This window comes from Cavia porcellus, unplaced genomic scaffold (genome assembly GCF_034190915.1).
Source record: "Cavia porcellus strain 051 isolate PalLab524CR breed Dunkin Hartley unplaced genomic scaffold, mCavPor4.1 scaffold_4, whole genome shotgun sequence".
NCBI classification, from domain to species: domain Eukaryota; kingdom Metazoa; phylum Chordata; class Mammalia; order Rodentia; family Caviidae; genus Cavia; species Cavia porcellus.
The window spans coordinates 20,914,427-20,940,460 of record NW_026947487.1 but is presented as its reverse complement, the minus strand read 5'-3'; the positions used below and the strand labels follow the sequence as shown (position 1 = coordinate 20,940,460).

Genomic DNA, 26,034 nt, shown 5'->3' with positions numbered 1-26,034 from the left:
TATCTCTAAATGTCAGAACTCACTGGATATTAAAATTTTATTGTATGATTTTTCATAGACAATGTCAGTCATGCAAGTCCACAGGTTGAAATATTTCTTTCTTTTTTCCACATGGTTCAGAGGGCAGTGTAAACACAGTGTATGTATTTTAGCTCACTTAATCCTTATAATTCATTGAAATCAGTGTAATTATTCACATCTGCACAAAAACCCTAAGGTTTCAGGAAGGGGACAGTCGCTTTATGAAATATTTTAAGTGAAAGTTATATTAATTGAAGTCAAAGAATTAAAAAGGGAATGAATATTCCTGGGATATGGGCAAGAGACCAACTAAAACAATGGACCTTAGAATCTAAATTGTAGTGAAAAGGAAGAGAAAGGAACACAGAAAGGCTGATAAACTATGAGAAAGTAGAAAGGACAGGACTGCAGGTCCTAATAAGATGACAAACAGATTAAGTTCTGGTAGTTGTACGTGAAAGATGAATAATTGAGATTGCTGTTGGAGAATGGAGATTGGGAGACAGAACAGTACTCTGTGGCAGAATTTTAGTTGATGACAAGACAGGACAGGACTGTTACAGTAAATGAGGTAGAGCTGAGATGAATCAATATTCATGTAGGGATTAAGGAATACAACACCAGGGTATGAGACGAAGTCATCCACTTACAGAGGTGATGACATTAGAAACTGCAACTGACCTTCAAAACACTGCATTCGGTGACAGTTAAATGTCCAAAAAGCAGAAGGTAACAACAATAATTAGTAGGTTATTCAGCCAGCTATAAACCTTGAAAGATCAAATTCTATTTGTGTTTTAATAAAGATAAAACTCTAAGCTTCCCTCAGAATCAGTTTAAAAGAGTCTTCCACTAACAGAGTTCTAATACAAATCAATATTGAGTATAACATAATGTCTTTTCCTAACTCACTAAGCTGAAGTTCAGCTTTGAGTCACACAGCCAAGTATTAAAGGGCCAAAGTCTGAATCCAGCTATGACTTACTCCAAACCCATGCAGTTTAATTCACATCGCTCTGTTTCCAAAAGGAACTAGACTGGGTAACAGAATTTGGCTTTTTATTATTCATAGAGAATGTAAGTACAGAGTCTTGAAAGGTCATATGTTTTGCATAATCTGTCCCGGTAAAAACTGAATTTAAATCCTTAGTGATCATACTTTGCTATGCCACTATAGTCTTTTACATGACAATATTAACAAATTTAAAATTTTAAAATGTCAATCATTAGAGATTCATAAATGAGTTTGTGTGTCAGAAATAAACCAAAAAACTGGAGCAAGGAAACTTATTAAAAAGAAGATAAATTACATCTACAGTTTTATAATTCTGCATTTATTTTGTACTTATTATCTAAGTGGAAATGTATTGTATTTTTTTTTTTTTTTTTTGTACTGGGGATCGAACTCACGGCTTGGTGCCTGCCTGGCAGACACTTATGCCGCTGAGCTAAGCTGCCGCTGAGCTGGAAATGTATTTTAAAGTAGTTATTACAAAAGGCCATTTTGCTATTTTTTGAAGTCATCCTGATTGCAATCATCTTCAAAAATATTCTATTATCAAAACAAAACACAAAATTAATTTTGAAGACAGTAACATTCTCAAAATATATTGAACATTTATATATCTTTATTTCCTAGATGGCCTACATATTTTAAACACTAAATCATCCTCAACAGATTTCAATTTGTTTTTCAAATATAGACACATTATTTTATGTTATTTCAGTAACAGAATTACAAGTAGGTCATATTTGCAGTATTAATTAAACATGAATACTTAGTTTGTAGACACAGAAGCATCAATCCCTAACTGTATTTCCTTGTATCAGTGGAGTTGGAAATAAGACCAAACCAAGGGAAATGAAATAAAACTCAGAACAAAGCTAGCGTTAGGACTTACACGATGTATACTAATACATATACCATGTCACAATCTATTGATCCAGCTAACTGTTGTTCATGCTATGTAAAGGCATAAACAAAATTCTACAATCATAAAGAGAAGTTTAGTATTTTTAACTGGAAAAAGATACTGGAATGAAGGAAAATACTTTAAAAGCTGAGATATAAGTTAAATCTTGAATTGGTAAGGCAATTCAGAAGAAAACAAAAATTAACAGGAAAAAATTCCAGAAACTAAAGCTTCTATTAATAAGTTCTCTCATAGATGCTTATGGGTAAGATTTCTGTGCAAAGCCATTCTCATCAGCTAGTACACCCCTCCATATCTACTTCACAAACTGCATTACTTTATACTTCCTTTAATATCATCAATTGGCATGATTCAAACTAGTCTCAGAGGATTAAACAATGTATTCTTCCACTGACAATTTAGTAAGAGTAAACATATAGAGTGTTTATTACATGCCAGGAGCTATTCTAGGCACTTCACATACTTGTTTAACTGCCACAACAATCACGTAAGTCACAGTTGTACCAGTACCTCCATCTTTTAAGAGGGAGGTCTAAAACACCACAAGGTTAAACACTGGCCTAATGTCACACAGCAAGGTAAGCTATGAAGCCTAATTGTGAACTCAAGCAGTCTGGCTGAAAACTTGTGCCCTCAATCACAGTATGCAGTCACTCCACTCCCCCATGTCTTTAATAGGGTGTGACCATTAATCCTGATAGGGCAACTTCACTGGATTAACAGATGGCTAACAGGTTAGTAAGGCTTGCCCGTGGATGTGTGTAGGTACAGGCCCTTGGCCTGTTAGGAACCAGGCCACACAGCAGGCAAGGCACAGAGGCGGGCAAAACTTCATCTATGCTCCAGCATACATCACCATCTGTGTGCTGCTGCCTGTCAGTCCAACAGTGACACCAGATTCTCACAGGAATGTAAACTCTGTTTTGGCTTAAGTTCTGACATAATGAGATTGATATTATATGCCCATAGTAGATGGCATAAGTAGATGTTAAATAGAAACTAGCTGGAAAAGAATTATGAATATATTATACACTTGGTTTTTATGTTTCAGTGTATAATACGTTCTTTCAGAATTTAGACAGGTTTGATAAAATGCCAGATGGGTTATAGTCTGCCACAGATAAAATAACTTCCATACAACTAATAAATAATCCATTTCTCAATGTTAAAATGCATTAGAAAATACAACAAATACCGAAAAGATATCAGAAATTCAAATTTTCTCAAAAGAGAAACTTGAAGCACCAACAGCAGCTGTCTGTAACATACATAAACTAATGAAACTCAGTTTTTAAAAGTCCAAACTGAGATTACAACTAAATGTCACTCTAATAAGAGAGATGCTAGAAGTTGGTTATATGGCCAGCATCATATCAGATGTTTCTGAATACAGAAACTCCCAAACCCTGAGGATCTGCAAGAGCTTGGTTCCAGGACACTCCCATACCCCCAGTCCTGTGAGTATCAAAACCTTAAAGTTCTTTATATAAAACAATGCAAAAAACAAAAAGATAGTACAGTATTGCATGTAGATTACACATATGCTTTCATGTATGTTTAAATCATCTCTAGATTACTTACAGTTATTATATAGTATTGTTTAGGGAAATAATGACAAGGAGAAGTCTGTATATTTTTAGTACAATACAGTTTGTTTTCAAAGTATCTTTCATCTACAGCTGAATCAGTAGATGTGGAAGCTGCAGATACAGAAGGACTAGTATGTATCGTCCTTAAAAACTTTGATAAATAAAGCTAGTGTTTGATCCCAAAACTATGTTTTATATGATTCTTTCAGGTTGATTCCAACTAGCTCCATCTCCCAACCTTCCTATTTGCTATGTTTATATGTGGGAATTATATTAAAAGGAAAGATGGAAGGAAAAAATAATTTTTGTCTTATATGAAATGCAAAGGGGAAGTGAGTATCTTAGTATGACTGGTTACTACTCACTATGGTTTGGTTACTAGAGTAACTACAAACGTATTTTTCAACCTGGAATTTTTTTTAATAGCAAAAGATGATATAATAATGATAACAGAGAAGTAGGCATAAACTACTGTAGAGTATTCTTGGGCAAACTGGGAGATATGGCTAAATTATAACATTCAAGTGAAAAATTTAAGTTTTTAACCATTTCCTTTAATAAACAGACTGCTAAAATAAAATAGGCACACTTCATATTTCACAATACCATTTGTGCAATAGATGATTTCATATATGTAATTTATTCAAAAATATCTCACAACTCAAAAACTTCCAACTAAAACATACATAAGAACACACTACATGGTATGTATGTTCTCACTTCTACAAGATAAAGTTCACAGCACCATAGGCCAAATCTAAATTTATATCTGCAAAGTGGTAAGAAAAATGTTCCAAGAATGAAGACTGGGAACCTCTGAAACTCTAATTGGAACGAATGAGACTTGGACCATGGCATGTGCATGTCTCAGCCTGGATACCGATCAGCAATGCCCTAGAACCTGAAATTCACCAGGAATAAATGGGAAGAAAACGTAGTTCTCTGTGGAGCTCCATGGGCACAATAAACTAAGCAGTTGCTTCTTTTGCTTTCATGTGAAAATAATTTTGGTTAATAAAAGTGAGTATGTTTTTCCTAGTTAGAACAAACAGGGACTGAAGAAGCTGTTTGTTTTATATGATAAACTCATTTATAGGGAAAATGAATTAATTACCTCTACCTCCACATTTTTCTGCAGGAACAAACATGAAACTAATTTCTGTACCTGACTTTCTTTCTTTTTCTTTCTTTTTTCTTTTCGATCTTTTTGGGACGGGTCTCAATATGTATTGTAGTTCAGACTGGCCTATAACTCACTTTGTAGCCCTGTCTAGCCTCAAACTCACAGCAATCCTATCTCAGCCTCCTGAGCGCTGGGATTACAGGTGATACTTTGTTTTTAAAAATGGTATAAAAGGTAAGAGTTATAAGTAGGTTATCTTCTGTTTATAATCAATGATTAATAATTTTACCTTAACATTAGTGGTCCAAAATGAACAAATAAGATATATAAACAAAATGAGTAAAGTGGAAATCTTATTTAACACAAATTTTTGGAGGAAGTTAAGCATTTTAAGAGTAGAAATTTTGGGGCTGGGGATTTAGCTCAGCGGCATAAGTGCCTGCCTTGCGAGGAGGCAGTCATGAGTTTGATCCCTGGTACAAAAAAAAAAGAGTAGAAATTTTTTTTTGGTGCTGGGAGTTGAAGAGAGTAGAAAGTTTTTGAGATCACTGCTGGCTAAACATGCTACATTTCTGTCTCCTCCAAAATCATGTTGAATTTTTTTCCAATCAGATTTTATTGGTATATTTCAGATATACATAACGATCACATTCATCGTGAGAGAATTTGTGTTATTTTGAAATTTAGCTGCCACTCTATCAGTATTAAAAGGTGAGCTCTATATGTGAGCACGCCACGAAGAAGTCCTTCTAAGTGGAATGTATGCCATTATTAAAGGATAAATTTGCCTGTTCTTGCTTATTTTCTTGCCTTTGGCCTCTGCGACTTGATGATATAGAATGAAGATCTTTCCAGGCACCTTGCTGTACCTTGATAAAGAGTTACTGGAGCCTTGATATTGAGCTTCTCAGCCTCTAGCACAGTGAATCTATGAATTCCTGTTCATTATAAATTACCCAGTCTTACCTAGGCATAGTGGCATAAGCATGTAAGAGCAAACCTCTGGGAAGCTGAAGCAGGAGAATCACTGAATTTGCATCCAGGCTGGGCAACTTAGTGATTTAGCAAGACCCTGTCTCAAAATAAAAAGGACTGGGGTGTAGCTCAGTGCAAAGGTCCTGAGTTCAATTTCCAGCTAGGGATGGAATGTAGTTCAATGTGAAGGCATTAGATTTAATCCTCTAGTATTTTTCTCCCACAAAAACCACCAAGAAGAATCCCATCTTAGGTACTCTGCTATATAAAATGGACAAAGACCACTGGTATTCAAGCACACTTTTTCATTATCTACATGTGAAAATTTGGGCTGAAAGCAGCTAATTATCTAATCTACATCATATTTAAATGTATATGAAAAATTCATATACCAAAACATTCATTTAGAATCTATTAATGTGTTGATGCTTAAAAAGTAGCTGATGAAATGAAAGCTGTGGGTGGCTTAACTAGTTTTTCAAGTTGCTGGAACAAAAAACCTAACACCCAAAGTTAAAAGGGAAGGGTTTATTTAGCTCATAGTTTGTAGAGGTTTCAGTTCATAATCACCTGACTCCAAGGCAGGGTGGCTTGGCAGAGGGACGTCACAGTAGAATCATTTCATGTCACACAGAAGATGGCAAAGACAAGTAAACAAAGGACCTTAACAGCATCCTCCTGCCCCCTTTATCTTATCCAGGCTACTAAGGGTGAGTAGCACACACATCCTTAATCCTGGCACTGCACCATGAATCATATCCAGCACCATGTACTCTAGATGCAGCCACTTCTGAAGAAGCTCTACCTATTGACCACATGAAATTTTGGGGGGACATCTAGATATAGGCAAAACAAACAGCTGTATCAAAATGAAACTAGGTGAATCTGGTGGAAGTGAGTTAATTTCTACACCCAGTAACTATGCTCAGTGCTCATCAGATCTATTAGAAATCTTTATATAGGGTGCCACCTAAGCCGACAGTCCCTGATCACTTAAAAAAAGGTATCAATTCATACTTTTTTTTTTTTTTTTACAGTTTGGCAGTTTATTTTTTTTTAAATTAAATAACTTTTTAATGAATAAGGGAGAGGATGAGATAACAGGGGGCATAACAACATAACAATACAGGTTAAAGCATGACACTTTCAGCAACCTAGTGCTTTACCACCAAATAACCCGACTTCATCGTAGTTACCAGTGTCTTTTTCTTTGAAATACTTAAATATAACTTCATATGCTATAGCATCAAACATATCAAGACTGTGTAACACTATTCAAGTGGATGAAAGCATTGTAGAGTATTTAGAACCAGCCAACAGAAAAAATGATCAATGGTTTCTATATTATTTCTTTGCCTATAACAATTTTTGTTTATACTACCACATACGATAAAATCCAGCAAGATACAACATGATAAAATCAATGGAGACAGAAGAGCCATAATTTGGTGCGGCTTTAAGACAAGATGGTATTAAATCAGTACTAGCTATTATTATGTCTTATTTTCTTCAAAGTAGCTGTTAATATCAAACAGCCCAGAATAAAGCCATTCCAATTAATGAGTGAAAATTGAAGCCAAGCAAGTTCACTGGAAAAACGACAGTCTTTTTAATAAATGGTGTTGGAAAAACTGGCTCTCCATTTGCTGAAAACTAAAACTAGACCCACGCCTATCACCATGTACTAAATTAAAATCTAAATGGATCAAAGATATGAATATTAAAACAGAAACACTAAATCTATTGGAAGACAAATTAGGTAGAAACCTTGAAGACATAGGGGTAGGTAGAGAATTCATGAACAGGACTCAAACTGCAAGGGAAATACTTCCCAGAATCAATAACTGGGACCACCTCTTATTAAAAAGTTTCTGTAAGTCAAAAAAAATCTCCAGCATAGTGAAAAGAAAACCCACAAATTGGGAAAAGATCTTAGTGAACTCCCCCTCAGACAAGGGACTTTTGTCTAAAACATATAAAGAATTTAAAAAAATCAGACCCCAAAATTCAAAGACCCAATCCAAAAATGGGCATCTGAGATGAATATGCACTTCTCAGAGGAAGAAATACAAATGGCAAATAAATACATGAAAAAATGTTCATCATCATTGGTCATTAGGGAGGTGCAAATTAAAACCACACTGAGATTCCATCTCACTCCTGAAAGGATGGCCAGGATCAAGAAAACCAACAACAACAAATGCTGGAGAGGCTGTGGGGAAAAAGGGACTCTCCTACACTGTTGGTGGGAGTGTAGACTTGGTGCAACCATTATGGAGGTCAGTCTGGAGATTTCTCAAAAAGCTGGGATTGGAAGTCCCATTTGTTCCAGCTATTCCACTTCTAGGCATCTTCCCAGAAGAACTGAAAGCATCATACTACAGTGATATATGCGCACCTATGTTTATAGCAGCACAATTTGTAATTGCCAGATCTTGGAAACAACCCAACTGTCCATCAACTGAGGAATGGATAAAAAAGCTGTGGTATTTCTATACAATGGAGTACTACTCAGCTATAAAGAAGGACCACATTGAGGTATTTATCAATAAATGGGTGCAGCCTGAAACCATACTCATAAGTGAACTAAATCAAACTCGCATCTGTGAACACCGAATAGTTTCCCTAGTGTAGGAAATGATTCAATTATATAAAAGTACATGATAACCATGATTCCCCATTATATGGCCTTGAAGCCTCAATTCTTACTTTCACTTGATGAATATACATAGGGCACTTGCTACGTACCATGCACTGAGCAATAGATGAAAATTCCTACTCTTAATGGAGGTTACATTCTAGTAGGAAACAAACAAAAAATAAATGAACATGAATGTGTTAGTAGGTCTTATCTACTTTGCATAAAAATAAAGCAAAGGAGGGGCTAGTGAGCTTAAGGCAGGGGAAAGAGGGATTTCCCAATTTTAAACAAGGAAGTAAGAAAAGATCACAAAGAGCAAATGACATTTAAGGATTTGAGGTACATGAGAAAACAGTTCTACGTGTATGGCCTTACCTAGGAGTAAATGGCTAAGTAGTGGACACTGTACACACAGGTCCTAACGTGGGAGCATGCCTAACTAGTGAAGAAGCAGGCGGCCACTGTGTTTCACTAGTGACCAGAGTAGACTAGTAATAATAAAACGAGCCTTAAAACCAGTGTAAGAGAAATAGGTCCTATTAAATCATACTATTTAATAGAACACTGAAGTGTAATATTTTTCTCTAAATGTATAAATGCTTTCAGCTGTCAAAAGTGAAGTACAATTGACAGGTAAGATTGAGTTTCTGAGTAAACTACCTAAAAAATTACAGTTTTAAGACATCTTTAGTCAATTTCATAGCCCTGATCAGCTGAAAGCAGTATGCTCTGCAAAGTAGAATCAGGTATAATTCATTTTATCAATAACACATTGCTAATAATATGCAAATTATACCTTCTATGTATCTGTTTCCTCATTTATAAAGTGATATTAATTTCAGAATATTTGTCCTGTTTAATTCTTTCTACAATATATGTAAAGTATTGAGGACAATGCTTGATGAATGCTAACTACTTGAGCGTAGCTACTGTTTGTATGTTGTCTAAATAAAAAGTATGAAGGTGCTCACTTAGAAAATGATAAACAGGATACACTGCGTCCTTTACACACTTTATAGTGTGTAAAATGAAAATGGGAGTATTTGTAATAGCATCCTAAGGAAAATGGAGAAAACTGCTGGAGAGGCTTCAGTAACTCCTACCCCATTCCGGCCCGTAGAGAAAAGAGGCACAACAGAGAGACATCATTAATAATAAACTATGTGATGTCTGGCCTTGGTCAGAGACGTCACATCTATAAACAACCAGAAATGAAGTGCTACCATTCTGAATCTTGTCTGCAAGTTGTCAGTCAATAGCCATGCCACAGCACCCATCACCATTGTGTGACCACCTAAGCAGAAGAGTTGCAATCAGAGATTCTCCTATGGCAATCACCACATCCTGTCAGTTCTACCCTTAAACAGTCTTTAAATTCAGTCGTTACTCTTTTTCTATTTCTCATCTTCACTCAAAGCACCTAATCAACCATCCTCACTTGAGACCTTCATGAACTATAACCCACCCCTCCGTGCAACCCCAGTTATAAAAAATGAGTAAATCATATCACTTAACTATAAAGCTACCCAGAATTCCCCAATCATAATAGGAACTTTATAAATCTGGGCTAATCTTACTTTCTCAGCCTTCCTACCTGCCTCCTATACAATGCAGGTAAATCCAAACTCTTACACAATGTGAACTTGCTTCCTATCTGTAATACCTTAAATATCCTAAAATACTTAAATGTTATTAATTAAGTAGTGAGTCTATGTGGGAATCACCTGGAGGCACAAATAATAAAGTTAACAATAAAAGAGAGTAGATGATAAAAATCCATTTACAATTACTTAGGAATTACGATACTGAAAGCGTTATTTACAGTCATTACAGTCAGAATAATCAAACTAAAAAGACAGGTAGAATACTAATGTTTCTTTCATGAAAGAACTTAAAAATTATACAGATATCTGAGAAGATACAAACAGAAGAAGTTTATTTGCTTAAGCACCAATTAGGACATACACTACTAAAATGATGAATGGAACTCCTGTAAACTAGGTCCAGTATACTTGTTGTATACCTTATGTATACTAAACTGACCCTTGAAAATAAACCTGGACTCCAAGATTTAAGCTCTGTAATATAACTCTTAACAGTCTACATTATTCCAAGTTTATGTCATTAAAGTTTCTTTTTGAGTATCTTTTGGAAGATAAAAAAAACTGTGGTCAATATGGCTTTTAGTGAGATGGCTGGAAAAGAAATCACTAAAGTAATAAAATATTACCCATAAAAAGCATCTCTTCAATCTCCTTTTCTTTACTGCCTACTCTTTCACACAATTGTGCAGCAATTTCAGTTTCCATATTATGTGTAGTATTAACAACATGAATTCCTGTAACAAATTCATCCTTTTAACAGTTTCACTCAGAATAATTCTCTTTGTTTATGATAATAAGACTATCTGAGATAAAGCTGATTTTATTTTAGGTTTTTTTACCTAATTATCAGTTGAGTTTATCTCCCCTTACTTTATTATTTCACATCATTAATTGGGGAATAAATAAATTAGCCAGTTATGCAGAAATGTAGACAATACAAATGGCATGAAGACCCTCTATATTTTGTAACAGTTCCTTTTAACGGTAATGATTCCAAGTTATCAGCTGACTGTTAAATATTAACACTTATTTAAGTAGTTAATACAATGGACAATATGATCTTATTTATTATAAAAGGCAAAGGTACTAAAATGACCACAATTTATATACAGTTTTATAATTTTAATATAGTTTCATACTTAGTATTACTTTAGACCTTCATAGGCTACCCAGTGAAGTATTATTTTAGCTAATTTTTATAAAAGAGGAAACTGAACTTCAGGGATATAAGTGACTCTGCCATTCAGCTAGTAAGTGGCAGAGCCAGGATGTAATTTTAGTTTTTCCAAGTTTCTTTTATAACATACTCTTAAACAAAACATACTTTCACACATAACATACTCTCAGACATAGGAATAACATTTTTAACTCTGTAAGAAAATCCAAAACGTTTAAGTACAAAATAGCTACTAGAAGTTATTTATATAATAAATCTTAAAACCAGAGTTTCTTCAATTATTTCTCATAGTATTAACCTGATACTTTAATTAGAATTTATAGAAAATGTAAGATGCCTAACTCACTATACTGTAAGTTCACGTTTTTTTTTTTTTTTTTTTTTTTTAATATATCCAAATATCCAAGTTTCCCATTTCCTTCGAGCCCACAGAACCCAGGGTCCTAATGCTGAGCTGCATTTTAAAATTCTGAAATCTTGCTAAATTGCCCAGGCTGGCCTTGAACCTGCCATCCTTCTGCCTCAGGCTCCCGCAGTGAGGGGATTACAGGCATGGTGATGCCTGCCTACCTCTCTCTTTCTTAAATCTATCTTCTACACTCTCCCTCTTTTCTCAACTCCTTAATTTCAAAAACTACTGAAATGAGTACAAGGTCACACACCAAGATCAGATGGTGTTAGTTCCATCTGCCTTTTCTTCATTCAAGAGGAAATAAAAGGCATTCTCTTGCTAACTTCTAATGTACAGAAAGCAAACTAAAGGCAAAATATATTTCTCTAATCTAACCGTTTTACTGTCTTCTAAAAATGTTTACTGGAGAGACAGAAAAGGAACTAAGTACAAATATGCAAGTATAAGTAGTTCTTCCATTTTATCTCCTACAGTAATAGCACACTTTGATGAGATACAATGGATACAATTATATATCTAAATTCAAAGCAACAGGTTAAATCACACACACACACACAAACTTGCTATGAATTTTATATTCTGTATAACAGAATACTCAAGACATTTTTTCAACTATACTAAATTGTAAAATTTCAAAAGAAAAATTTTAAACTTAAATTTTTTCCTTTGGAGGGCCTAGAGATACATAAGTTCTAACTGTAGTTCAAATATAAAATAATGCAGAAACTATGATCCAAAAAGATTCAGTCATACAAAATACAAGTTTGGACTTACTGTGAAGTTAACAGCAGTCAGCTTGTCAATGGCAGGCTCAGCACTGTGTGGGAGTGGGCTCAGGCTGGAGTCTGGCACCACCTGGTGGCAACTGTCTGTGCTGGGGTGAAGATGCCTGGGCTCAGTTCTACGCCTGCAGCTGGGGCCTCCAGAGTCAAGGCAACCCCAGGAATCTCCAAGGCAGATGTCTATCTTATTGTGGATTTGGGGCCATAACAAGCCTGGAGACAGGGAAATCTGCTTTCAGCTTTCCTGCTTCTAGACATGCCTCTGTTGGCTGTTTTCCATACAGCTTGACCAACCTATCTCCACTAATCAACTTGGAGAAGAAGGGCTAATAGATCTAAATTTATTTTATGATAGGCACATTTTAAAAGATCCCTTTTTTTTTGAGCAAGTAAAAATGAGGAAATTCTCAAAATGAATACATAGCGAAGTTTACAATGCTATATGGATTGTTAATGAATAATCATACATTTTACACCAAATAATCCTATGCATTTCAGTTAGATCAGTTAACAAAAGTCCGTAAAATCCATAACAGAACTGAACAAGAGAACAGTAGTAATCTATAAAAGAGAAATGGTATTACCATGTCATAGGTCTCTTTCATGATCAGATCTTTCTGAAGAATGCATAATCTTATACAGACATATTTTCCACTTGGACATCCCATAGATCAATAGAATTAAACTACATTTATCACCTTGTATTTAGAAGATGAGGCTAGGGGATCGTTAAGTATGAGCTCAGTCTGGGCAACTTAGTAACTGAGACCCCATTTTAAAAAGCAGAGTGGAAGCAGCTCAGGGTAAAGGTCTGTGTTTAATTTCCAATGCCTCAACAACAGCAGCAACAACACCACCATAATCACCATCCATGTGGCTGTCCAACCAAAACCTAACAACCTTATCTTCTTGCCCTTCCTCTGCCCTACTTAGTCATCGCCTCTTGTTTGGTCTTTCTCCTACACTTTTCAAAACTGGCCCATTTCTTCCTGCCTCAGTTACTATAAGCTCAGTTCCATCATCATGTCTCAATGGAAACAACCCCCCAAAATGGCTTCTTTGTTTATAAGCTTTACTCTTCCAATCTATCCTCTATACTGCAGGGACCTCTTGATAGAAAACCAGATTGTCCGTGCCTTCCATAAACTTTCACATATATCCCACAGGTCTTATGCACTCTTCAGTCTTCTGTTATCCTGCTGTTTCAACTCTTGTAATTCCCAGCATCTCAGTCTATGCTTTGGCTATAATAAGTTATTTTCATTTTGTTCAAAAAGTTGCACACTTGTCTTGCCTCCAGATTTTGATAAATATTATACATTCATTCCCAAGTGCCCTCCCTTCCATACTCTAGTTTATTGTTGTCACTAAGCAGTGGTCAGTACGGGTATTTCTACCCCCATGAAGTCTTCCCTGAATCCTCTAAGGGAGGATTACAGAGACAGGTTGACCTCATCCTTTGTATTCAGTCATTTTCTGTTATCATCATACTTACGATAACTGTTTCTCTACTTATTTTTACCCCCATTAGACTATAAGCTTTATGAAGGCAAAGTTCACCACTTATATATACCGTTTAGATTATTGCTAGCATATGTAGGTCTCAATAAATATTTGCTAAATAAATGGATTTGCTGCCCTAAGAATTGTGGGAGAGCTTGAATGCAAAGTTTTCCAGCATAAAGCTCAGCATATAATAGGCATACATCTCTTATTTTGGTCTGCATTTTGAACCCTTACAGCAAGTGACCAGAAGAAAAGGATGCTTCTTTCCTAATACAGGGCTGAGACCAGGCAAATTTCGCAAAGGATGAAGAATGTCTTTGGAATTCATTAATCTCGGTATCCATCTCTCTTCAATCTCCTGCTGCCTTAAACATGTACATTCATAAAAACATACCTGTCATGAACATGAATAGACTGCTAACTGCAATAGCAAAGGAATTGTAAAATTATAAGGCAAGGAAAATAAGTCATAAATATCATCATATGCTTTTGCATGTGATGACAATATAGTATGAAAATCACCTATACTGTGCAGAAGCTTATGACACAGTTTAAAAAAAAGCAAAATTATGAACATAAATAGAATAGAAGTTACTCTTAGGGAAGGAAGCAGTTAAGTAGGAAGGGTCTCAAGAGCATTTCTGCAGTGCTGTATTTTCTACTTTCAATTTTGATGTTGATTAAATAGTATTTAAAATTATTGAATGTATACTTAAATATTTTTTCTGAACATGTTAGTTTTACACACACATATGTGCAAACATACACAAGGTCAAAAAGAAAATATTCCTGACAGTCATCTTTTCCCTTTTATGAGACAGTTTCTCACTATGTAGCTCAGGCTGGCCTTGAACTCATTATGTAGCTAAGACTGGCTTCAAACTCATGGTGATCCTCCTGTCTCAACCTCCCGCGTGCTGGGATTACAGATGTGCACCACCACATCCAGCTCATGACACAGTAAGCTAAAACTGTTATTTACATAACGATGCAATATTTCTTTGAGGTACCTGAAAAATAGCTTTTCAGGATTCGATACATGAAGGATTTCAGAGTTCTTAATTACAGAAAAGATTATCGTACTCCCTTGTAATTTGAAATTCAAATATTAAATAGAATAAGTGTAAGGACAGCCAAAGTGTTTGTGTTTTTCCTAATATGGAAAACTTAAAAAAAAAAAATCAGTGTAATACGCCATAGATAGGTAGTATTTCATATTACTATTCCAGTGTAATACGAGGGAATTGTAATACAATTTCCCTCTGAACTTACATTTTCTGCCTTGCTTTGCCACTGCCCACAGCACTATTTAGTCTATAATCAATGGTCAACTAGAATCTGTAAATTACAAAACTTTTTGCTATTTTCTTCATCAACATAAATCTTAAATTGTGACTGTAATTATCTCAAGATCACTTAAGAGAAAGAATAAGAGAAGGAGCAAAAGAGAATAAATATTTGTTGAATGTTACAATCAATGATTTCCTTTTTGTTCAGGGTAAAGTTTAGATTAATTTCCTTGGGCATATAATACTGATATGCTAATCTAAGATGAAACAGATAAAAGTCTATGCATGCTAAATTTATGAGGAAAATAATGTTCTGATATTTTACTTAACTTATGGATACTGTATGATATGAAGAAAATATCAAAAAGATGTTATAAATTGTATATCTGTTCTCTTGTCAACATAAACAGTATTTTCACAAAAGGAATCAAAGGGTAAATCATACTACTCAAAATGATAGCAGGAGTATCTTAAAAATCTCCCCAAACTTATCACATTAAAATAACAATTTAACAGCAATTTAAAAAATATCTTGGGCAATTTGCTACTCAAAGGATAATTCTATAAATGTACTTTTGACAATATAGGCCATCTTATGAATACAGTATTAAAACAGCAGCTGTTTCTTCTAGAATTGAGGGGTGGAAACCCCAAATTTTCTGCTAGTATACTTCTAATAGGAATTATATATTACAATACTAAATAAGATTACAATGTATATAAGTCAGGTTTAAAGTCTTGCTGTCAACAATAAAAACTTCATACACTCAAACTAATGTTAGTAAAGCAATATTACAAGTCAATTTCAGCATAACTGTCCCATTGAAATACAAATTTTCAAAAGCTGTATTACTATAAGTTTAGTCAGTGGCAACAACTGCCACCGAATGAGCTAGCAAGTTTTCCTTTAATGCTGCCAAATCTCTGCGTAGGCAAAGTGCATATATACTGGTCCAAGAAAACTGCCATGAACAAACGATTTCAATATTATCTAATACAACATTTTTTAGAATTAGCAGCTAAATAAGAGATAGGTAGTATTTCATATTACTATTCCAGATTTTCAAGTTTTCAGGAGAAATTGTTGATGTGTTATAAGTAAAGTTACTGGTGTCTTTTCCTATTACTTACTTTAATTTCTTTTTTATCCTTTTCCTCACTCTGAACTGACCTAAAGGCAAAAAGACTAAAACAGAGATCATGGCAGTATTGGAGTAAAAAAAATATCTGAAGTCTAACAAACACTGTGCTAAATTATCTATAATATTCATATTTCAATTATATTTAGAGCACTATCTCAGAAAAATGGTATTTAATTGCACAAACCTATAACTTCCAAGCAAAGAGAAATAAACTATCACACAATCTCTATTTTTTTTTTTTTTACCTGTTTTCTCTTTCATACATTTCCCTAGAGGCACTTCGAAGCTGATCAATTTCTTGATTAGTTTTCAACTTGATTTGTTCCAGTTCATCATGTAGTTTATTTTCATATTCTGTTTTATAATGATCTCTGCAAAGAGTCAAAGGAATATCCATGAATGTATTTTGTGAACAAAACAAAACAAAACAAAACCAGGCTTTTGTCATCAACGTAAGATTTTAATATATCAAATATGCTCTATATAGTATATATGGAGGACTTAATTTTAGATATAGTTTTAGTGTTCATTCCAGCAGCACATACGCTCAAGTTTTAGGATTTCTAAACATACTGTTTCAAGCTAGATTTCATCCTGTTAAAGGTAGTACTCCAAAGGCTTAACTACTTTGTAAAATGTTAGTAGCTCATGTTGGATACTCACAATCAAAAATATTTTACTATTTAACACATATGGCTGAGTATGAAAATGGATACAGAATGTCTTTCATTTAAAAATAATAATTTGGTGTAGTTTATGTTGAGATAAACATAATATTAAAAAACATTTTTAAAAAATAAGTCTGACTTTATAATAATACTTGCAACGACAGCTATATCAGCAAGTATACTACACACTGAAGACAACATACTAAGGCCAGAAAAAAGTTATGAATAATTTCAATTTTGTTTTAGGTTTTTTTTGTTGCGGTTGTTTTGAAAAAGGGTCTCACTATGTAGTCCTGGCTGGCTTCAAACTCATGATCCTCCTGCTTCAGCCTCTCTTGTTTTAGCTTTTGATAGATTCTAAAGGAACTCTATCAGCTTACACATATATAAAAGGAGAGAGAATGTAAGAGTTGAAAATAACATCCACTAGTGCCTCATTCTTCTATGGTCCAGTCAGGAAAACGTCAGCATACTTGATTTTATTAAAAATGACACATCTATAGAGATACTTACATACCTTCTTTCCAAAATCACTTATAGAATTAGTTATAGGCAACTAAAAAGATTGTGCCTAAAAGAAATAGGGCCTTTTGATGTTATTAGGAAAATCAAATTGTCTTAGACTAGAAAAGAATATAAGGAAATGAAGTATTACTTAATATCATCATATGGAGACCTTAAGGAATCATCTTTCCCTCAAACCAGCAATTCCCTAAAAAAAGTTGTTAATTTATGTAGAAAATATTGTAAATCTTGCCTGGATGTCACGTATTTTTCATACATCTCCTCTCGGGCCTTTTTGGTCTCTTCGAGTTGAAGCTGAAGCCTTTCAAGGCGATCCTCTTCATGGGCACAGCGCACATTGAGCTCCATGTTCTGGCGATTGAGATATTCTTTATCCTTTTGTAGCAAAGTAACGGTCTGCTGTAAGGTAGCCACCTGTGGAAGGACAGAGCAGCGTCCAGAAGGAAGGAGGAAAGGAGGAAGATGTCTTCCTCTTCACAGCAGCCACTGTTAGCTTCTTCCATCATGCTGTTAACTCACCACACAAAACCTTCTCTTTAAAAGGCAAGCAAAATCCCACCTTGCAATTGTCTATCCCACAAGAACTACTAAAAGTTTTTTCCCCAGCAACTACATCATAAAGGCAAAATGTCTATCCCACAGTTTTGCCTTATGCTATTTTCCATTACTATCATACAATAAAATAAAATGGCTCTATAAGCTTACCTCTTTTGATAATTCACTTCTTTCTTTAGCTTGAGTTATGTGAGAGGCTTCAAGTATTTCATGTTTTCTCCTAAGCTCAAGGACTTCTTGTTCAAGTACATCACGTTCACTATTAAAGCAACATTCAAATATTTGTATAAATTCTACATCTTCTTTTAAAGGGAACATTTTAAAAGATGTGACTATGTATCAGGAAATTGAACAGAAAGGCAGAGAAGATCTGGAATCATTTTATGAACTGTGAAAGATCTACTTTTCAAATTTAGAAGGGACTCTGTTCAAAACTTTGTTCAGATAATCAAATATCAATTTATTACCTTTAAAAAATATAGCCAGTATGGTGGAACACACCTGTAATCCCAGCACTCTGGGAGGCAGAGGCAGGAGGATCAAGTCTGAGCCCAGGATGGGCAAGTTAGGAAGAGCTGCTTTCATCAAAAAGAAAGGCTGGGGATGTAGCTCAGTATAATGTGAAGTCCTTCTAGTACCATCAAAAGGAAAAAAAAAAAGTAACTTACACTGACTGGTAATCTAAAAAGATACACAATGAAACTTTCTAGGCATACAATTATCTTTTTTTCACAAATCATCTTCAGTTTTACCTTGAAGTTAAAGTTTTTAAAGCATTTATACATAGCTCAGTTCAGTGAGAGTCAAAAATCCCTTGCAACTCAGCACTTACCACACTGCTCAGCAGACACTATGCCTGAACAGTTTGGATTTCCACTTTCAAACCTCCTTAATTTCTAAATCGTATTTTTCACTGAAACAGATCAAAATGCCTTAGAAAAAGAGCTGAAGCAACTGATTTACAAAACAAAACCAAGAATATTATGTTACACTAGAAGGTAAGGCATTACGAAAAAAGACTCAGATGTAATTTAATGATTTTAACTGCCATATTTTAGAATTATATTACAAAAATTATATTACAAATTACATTACAAAAATAAACCACAATTGACTTTTTATTCTGCTACTCAAAAGCATTTAAAGCCTGGCATAGTGGCACATGCCTGTAATACTGGACTCGGGAGGCTGAGGTAGAAAGATTGCTGCAAATTTGAGGCCAGCCTGGGCTACATACACAGTAAGACCCTATCTCAAAAAACAAAAACAAACAAAAGCATTCTTTCTAATAATGATGCAATTAGTAACCTATAGTTGCTTCTTTTTGTACATTTATGAGAATTTATCAAGGGCACATCCACCTATACCCAGGTGGGAGTATTTTTTACCTTACATTTTTGAAACCCATCTACTCTGCAGTAAACCAAAAGGTTCACAGTATGAGTGCCTCTTGCTTGTTTCTCTGTTCCCTTTCTAACACATGAAAATGATTATTACGTGCTTCTTCTTTTTTTTTTTTTTTTAATTTTGTTTGCTTTTTTTTTTTTTGTTTTTTTTTAAGTCCTTTTGAGACAGGGTCTTGCTATGTAGCCCAGGCTGGCACTGAATTTGCAGCAATCCTCCTGCATCAGCCTCCCAAGCAGTAGGATTGCAGCTGTACACGACTTAACCCAGCTTACAATGTTTTCTGATCAAGGTCCTACTTTCCTTTCCGAGGTTTTATTATAGAAAATGAAAACACGTATAAAAATAGAAATGATATAATGAACACCCATGTTTCTATCACCCAGCTGCTATCATCAACAAATGACTCATCTCATTTCATACGTCTTTCACGCATGGCCCCTCTGAATACACTATCCTTTTTACACTTCATCTGTCACTGCTACAGACTTACCCTGGAAGGACATCAAAATATCAACTTGGAAGGATCATGTCACCGCCATAAGCTAGTATTTGAAAATGCTTTTTTCCCTGATTTTTCTTAGTATGTTTGCAGTACAGAAAATGCTTGACATCAGCTTTATTCAGGAATTCACTGAGTACATTCTTATAGATTTTAAGTTCCAATAATTACTATATTTTGAAATAATAATATATACCTAATGTGTACCACATGTCAGAGGGGGCACTGAAAGGTGGACACTGAACAGCCAAATCTTTGCAAATTCACTTATTATATAAATTTATAACTTAAATTTTACAATTTAAAGTATCTATTTAACCTGCATTAACTGTCTGATACTATATTCTAAGAAATACTGCAGGAAAGCAGATTCAGCAATAAATATTTAGGATAAAGTCACTTACTATATATACATATATAATTTATAAACATATATAAATTTTCATGAAGGTTTCTATATTTACTTAGTTTATATAATACGGGAATTTATATGAGTACCATCTCATAAATGAGAAAACTTAAAATGAAGCGATTTACTTAGAAATATATAGGTTAAACGTTCATTAAATTACTGCATAAACAACTGAATACACTGTAGTATACTGAAGTTACTTAAAGGAATGTATTTGTTATACTTACTTAGGAGTAATACATTATCACAGCCTTACATAGTATTTTTTTCCCACTAAAGAGTATCTTTCATTCAGCTGTATTTAAATTGATTCTATACATAAAATCATCGAATAACATTTTGAAAATATTTACACATTTTCTATTTTTACTAGAGAACAGCAACTTTTAAATAAAATCCAAAGATCTAATATAAAAATATAACTTAGACCCAAAAAATTGCCAAACATACATGCTTTTATGAAATGAAGAAAAAAGTAAGAGGAGAATTAATGATTCTGATGGTAAGAATTCAATGATTTTGACACATACTATACAGGGAACTAGAGCCATCCTTACTTACCTCTTGACTTTATCATAATTCTCTTGACGGTAGTCACCCTGCTGAATTAACTGTTTTGTATCTGCTAATTCTAAGGCCAAACGTTGACATCTAATTTGAAGTTCAGAGTAGTTTCTTCTATCTTCCTCATATGTCTACAAATCATAGGAATAATTAGACATTTCAAAGTAAACATAGTTGATCAAATTCTGTATTTTTCTCTTAAGCTGTTAATGTCCTAGTGAGTAAATTTTTTGAAATTCTCAATTTTTCTGCAGTATTTAATGATTTTTTCCTTACTCAAGGATAATCTTAAATTCACAAAATTGCAAGCTCACTTGTTTAAAACCTAAACAGTTTTCTAAAGAGTAAATATGACAAGTATGTTTCAGTTACTAGACTACTAATGTTAAATGTCATTTTTCAACATTTATTGAGCTACTGTTAGATACTGAAGATTCAGAAATGACAAAAAAAACAAAGAAGTTCACAGTTCTGGTGAGGAATCATATGAATATCAGTATCTGCAATAAAATAGTTAATGAGTAATTTAATAATATCTCAATTATTAAATTATTTAAATAGTATTTTAAATTAAAACAATTATAATAATTGAGGCATGCAGCAAAAATAAATTCTATGGTCCTTGGAATACATCACTATATTCATTTTTTAAAACTCCCATCATACTAGCAATACATTAAAAAGAAACTGCTGAGGGGAGAACATGGCACATAGATAACAGCAGCTACGGAGGCTCTCTGAGATACCCAGCTTAGAATCCAGGAATGGTGCGATGTGAGGAGACCTAAGCAAGGGGAGATAAACCCTGCCGACCCACAGGAACGAACTAAGCTGAGAGAAACCAACTGGAAATGCAATCCCGGTGCTATAACCGGAACAGATAAAATCTCAGCACAGAAGCTGGAACCCGCACCTCTGGAAGCTGTGATTTTAATTTCCTGCTGCTGCTGCTGTGTCCCAATTGGCAGAGCAAGGAAAGAGACGCGAGAGCTCTGAGAGCGGGAATCAGTGAACAGAGCTGAGAGCGGAACTGGCAGGATGCCCTGCATCGACTTGCGGTGAGTGAGAGGAACGGGGACCCTTCTATAGACTAGGAGTCTCCAAAAGAGGACATTCTGGGACCGGGTAGACTAGCCAGAATAGGATGCTGCAGTGACTTTAGTCGCATATTCCCCTCTCAAGTGGGATTGGTGTAGAGTGCTTGGTCTGGGTGAAGCCGCAGACTAAGACCCAGAAGGCTACCCAAACCAGAACCCAGCGCCTGGCGGTGCACCCTAGCAGTGGAGCCTTCACTAGGTTGACCTGGAGGGGTAGGCCCAGCAGAGGCTGCCCAGGTCTGTGTCTCCCTAGTACATGGCAGTAGGCGGGAACACCTAGCCGGCAGATTCAAACAAACTGTAACCAACAAAGAAAAAAACTGGGCCTCCTATATACGCTTATGTGGAAGGAACAAAAAGTATGGGAAGAGGGAGCAACAAGAAAGGGTCCTCAGTTCCCAATCCTGAGAACACTGATACAGGAAAGGTAAATGCAAAGGAGAATGAGGACAGAAAACATGCAATATCAGACACAACACCAATAGACATAAAGTGATATCTCCGGAGCCTCATAGATGAGTTCAAAAGTGAAGTATTTAATGAAATAAAGCAAGATATAAATAGAATAGTTAGAGAAATGCTAAGCACCGCCCAAGAAAAAACAGATGGTAGAATGGAAGAACAGAAAAAAAAGGGGAGAATTGCTTGATGGAGAAAATAGAGAAAACATAGAATATGTGAAGCAGATTCAAAGCGATTACCAGGAAACTAAAAACTCTATTGAAAGCTGGCATAACAGCTTAAAAGAAACTAAGCATAGATTATCTGAACTGGAGGGCAGATTTGTAATATGGGAGCATGAAATGAAAAACTTCTTAAAAATAACAAAGAAACAAACAGCAATAATACAAAGACTAGACGATGATAAGAGGGTCTATAACTTAAGAATTAAGAACGTAAAAGAAGAGGTAGGGACACAAACAAATGAACTACAAAGGCTATTCACAGAAATAATCCAGGAGAATTTCCCTAATTTAGCAAAAGGTAGAGATACTCAGATGTATGAGGCATACAGGACCCCAGCCACCTACAACCCAAACAGAACAACACTCAGGCATATAATAATCAAAATTCCAGAAATTCAATATAAGAACAGAATATTAAAGGCTGTTAGAGACAAGAAACAGATCACTTACAAGGGAACACCCATCAGAATTACAGCAGACTTCTCAGCACAAACCATCAAATCACAAAGAGTGTGGGGAGAAATAATTCAAGCTTTGAAAGATAATAACCTCCAGCCAAAATTGATATATCTTGCACAAGTGTCCCTAGAAATTGATGGAAAAACAAGGTGCTTCCAGGATGAAGAGGAACTAGGGGAATTTGCAACCACCAATTCAACTCTACAGAGAATACTACAGGATATTCTAAAAAAGAAAAATACCGAGATTCCAGAAACAGTGGCAGAAACAGAGGCCACAATGAATGGAGCAGAAAGAGAAATGAAGACGACAAACTGACAACTAATGACAGAAAAAGAGCTCAACAGAAATGAGGCAGAGAAGGTTGGATGGTAGGAACAGCTATTTTGGAGAAAACAAGACATCATAATAGCTAGTGCTGATTTAGTATCATCTTGTTTTGAAGTCCCATCAAGCTTTTGTTCTTCTGTCTCCATTGGTCTTAACATGTTGTATCTTATTGGATTTCATTATATGTGATAATATAAATAAAAACTTTTATAGACAAGGAGATTATACAGAAACCATTGTTCATTTTCTGTTAGTTGATTCTAAATACCCTGTAATACTGTCATTCTCTTCAATGGTTTTACATTGTCTTGATATGTTTGATGCTAGAGTATATGAAGTTATACTCAAAGATTTGAAGGAAAGAGACATTATGGTAACTACTTTTATGTTGAGATATCTTGTGGTGAAACACTATTTTGCTTAAATGATTATGTTTTGACCTGTGCTGTTTTGTTGTTATGCCCTCTTTTATCTCAATTTCCTTTTTTAATTATTTACTTTATCTTTTTAATTAAGGGAAAATAAATAAAAAATAGCAGGATATATTATAGAAACCCACTTTAATTTCCTATTAACTTGATTTGAAACCCTGTATTGCTCTCACCATCTTGTTTTGACTGATTTTCCTCTATTCTGTTTTGCTTGATAGTACCAAGTTTGAAAGTATAGGCAACAACTGTGAAGACAATAAGATTCATTATGACGCCCATTCTGGTTGACTATTATCTTCTTATGAAGTCCTGTAATGTCTCCAGTGTTTTGGTTTTATTGGTTTTGTTCTTTACTGTTTTGTTCAATTTTATTATAACTGATGATATATGCAATTCTTTTTAAGATAGCAAGAGGCATTATTGTAACCATTGTTGATCACCTTGTATTTTGTTTTTACATTATGTATTATGCCCATCCTTTTGATTTGACTGACTGTGTTCTGTTATGTCGCATTTGGCTTTACTCTCTTCAAAAAAAAAGTAATAAGAACTGTGGGAGTAATAAAACCCAAAATGTGTAATTGTCATTATAAAAAAGAGAGGAAAAGAAAGTAATCTAAATGATATACCTGCATGTATATTTAAGTGTATAAGATAGATGACCATATTACTGAGTTTTGTTGGATCATTGAACAGAACTGTTTGCAGTCTCACTGTTTGAAAGTTCACTTTATAGGCTTTAATTTTGTAACTTGAACAACGATTTCTAAGATGACAATATGTAATCTATTAACTAGTGATTTCCTACCGTTCATTTTTTCTGAAATTCTGTGTAATTTGTACCTTTTTTTTTCTTTTTCGCCTTAAATTAAAAAAAAAAAAAAAAAAAACTACTGAGACTGGGAAAAGGAATGTCAAAACATTAAACTGGTTCATAAATGGCCCATCCTTAGTATGTCTTACTCTAATGGAGATTTGCAGTTCTCTGAGTATATTATGTAGCCTGTTACCACTGCCAGAATAACCACAGTAATCCGAATACCTGCCTCCTTCAGAAAACTAGTCTCTGCACTATCAAATTATAAGATGTGATATAAAAGATGTTTAAAGAAGTCACTGTAGTAAAAGACACATTGCTATTCATCTCCCTCAGAACACACCCCTAACTTCAAACACACTCATCCTGGCATTCTTGCCACTTGCAAATGAGTTCTGAAAGTCTTTCTCGTCTGTAGTTGCACTATCATGGCTGCCTTGGTGTCCTGAATTGACTCAAAATGTTTATCTCTCACAGTCATTTTAACTTTGGGGAAGACTCAGAAGTTGCCCAGTTTCAGATCCAGTGAATGAGGTGGGTGAGGGTACATCATAAAGTCTTTATGACACCACCTTTCCTTGGGATGGCATTTGGCAGCTATATTCACTGACTATTTATTACATCTCCAAGTTTCCATATTCAATTCTTGTCCTATTCCAAAGCATTTACTTTATTTTATATTGTATACCAGGTCCTGTGTGGTTATGGAGGTCTAGTGGTAAACAAAACAAAGTACTTGTCCTTACTATTTCACTCCAGTAAGGCATAAAAAGAACTGCACTCTATGATTAAAACACTTGGAGAGAAAGCAGGACTCATGAGCCTAATTCCTACTTACTTTCCCCACTTTAAATTCACCAGATCTTGCAGCCAACCATTAATTCTAGCTCCCATCCCTCAAAACCTACCCTGAGTCATTCCTTTTTGATAGTTGATCAGCTAAGTGTGGTCATAATCACTTCACAAATACTGGATGAATTATTTCTATGTGACTGGTCCTGGGCTAGGTACTATAGATACAAAGTTGAGTATGACAACTATTTTCCTCCAAAACTTATTCAGCATAATGCTGAAATGTAGGTCGCAAAACTATCAAAGGGCCTATTGCAAGATTAACTATGGGAAAACTGTATATAGCATGTTTTGATTTCATATTATGTTATTTTCCATTGAAGTTCTTTATAAGAATGGAATGTTACTCTGGTATTTATTGTAAGATTACAGGTGAGTGTGCTCTATTACTTCCCAAATGATCATCACACACATCATTTCAGACATAAATCCTAAAAGACACTGTAGTTTCCCTGAATACTGCTTTATCTTTCTAAACACTATAATGTAACTGTTTTGGAAGAGTATAGTCTGTATGTATGTGTCTTTTTTTTTTTT

General features: G+C 34.7%; 1 protein-coding gene across 7 annotated transcripts in view; it reads right to left on the bottom strand.

Moving 5' to 3' along the window:
• Pibf1 (progesterone immunomodulatory binding factor 1) overlaps nucleotides 1–26,034 on the bottom strand; it is a 239,631-nt gene that overhangs the window by 174,054 nt on the left and 39,543 nt on the right. For all 7 annotated transcript variants that reach the window (XR_010046846.1, XM_063246830.1, XM_063246831.1 and 4 more), the window contains exons 6-9: nucleotides 20,823–20,956; nucleotides 18,094–18,202; nucleotides 17,621–17,802; nucleotides 16,441–16,566 (exon numbers count right to left, since the gene is read on the bottom strand). Coding sequence is in view for 6 of the 7 variants with exons in the window: in XM_063246830.1 (XP_063102900.1) it covers nucleotides 16,441–16,566; nucleotides 17,621–17,802; nucleotides 18,094–18,202; nucleotides 20,823–20,956 (551 nt within the window). In the remaining variant the exon portion in view is untranslated. The remainder of the gene's footprint in view (nucleotides 1–16,440; nucleotides 16,567–17,620; nucleotides 17,803–18,093; nucleotides 18,203–20,822; nucleotides 20,957–26,034) is intronic.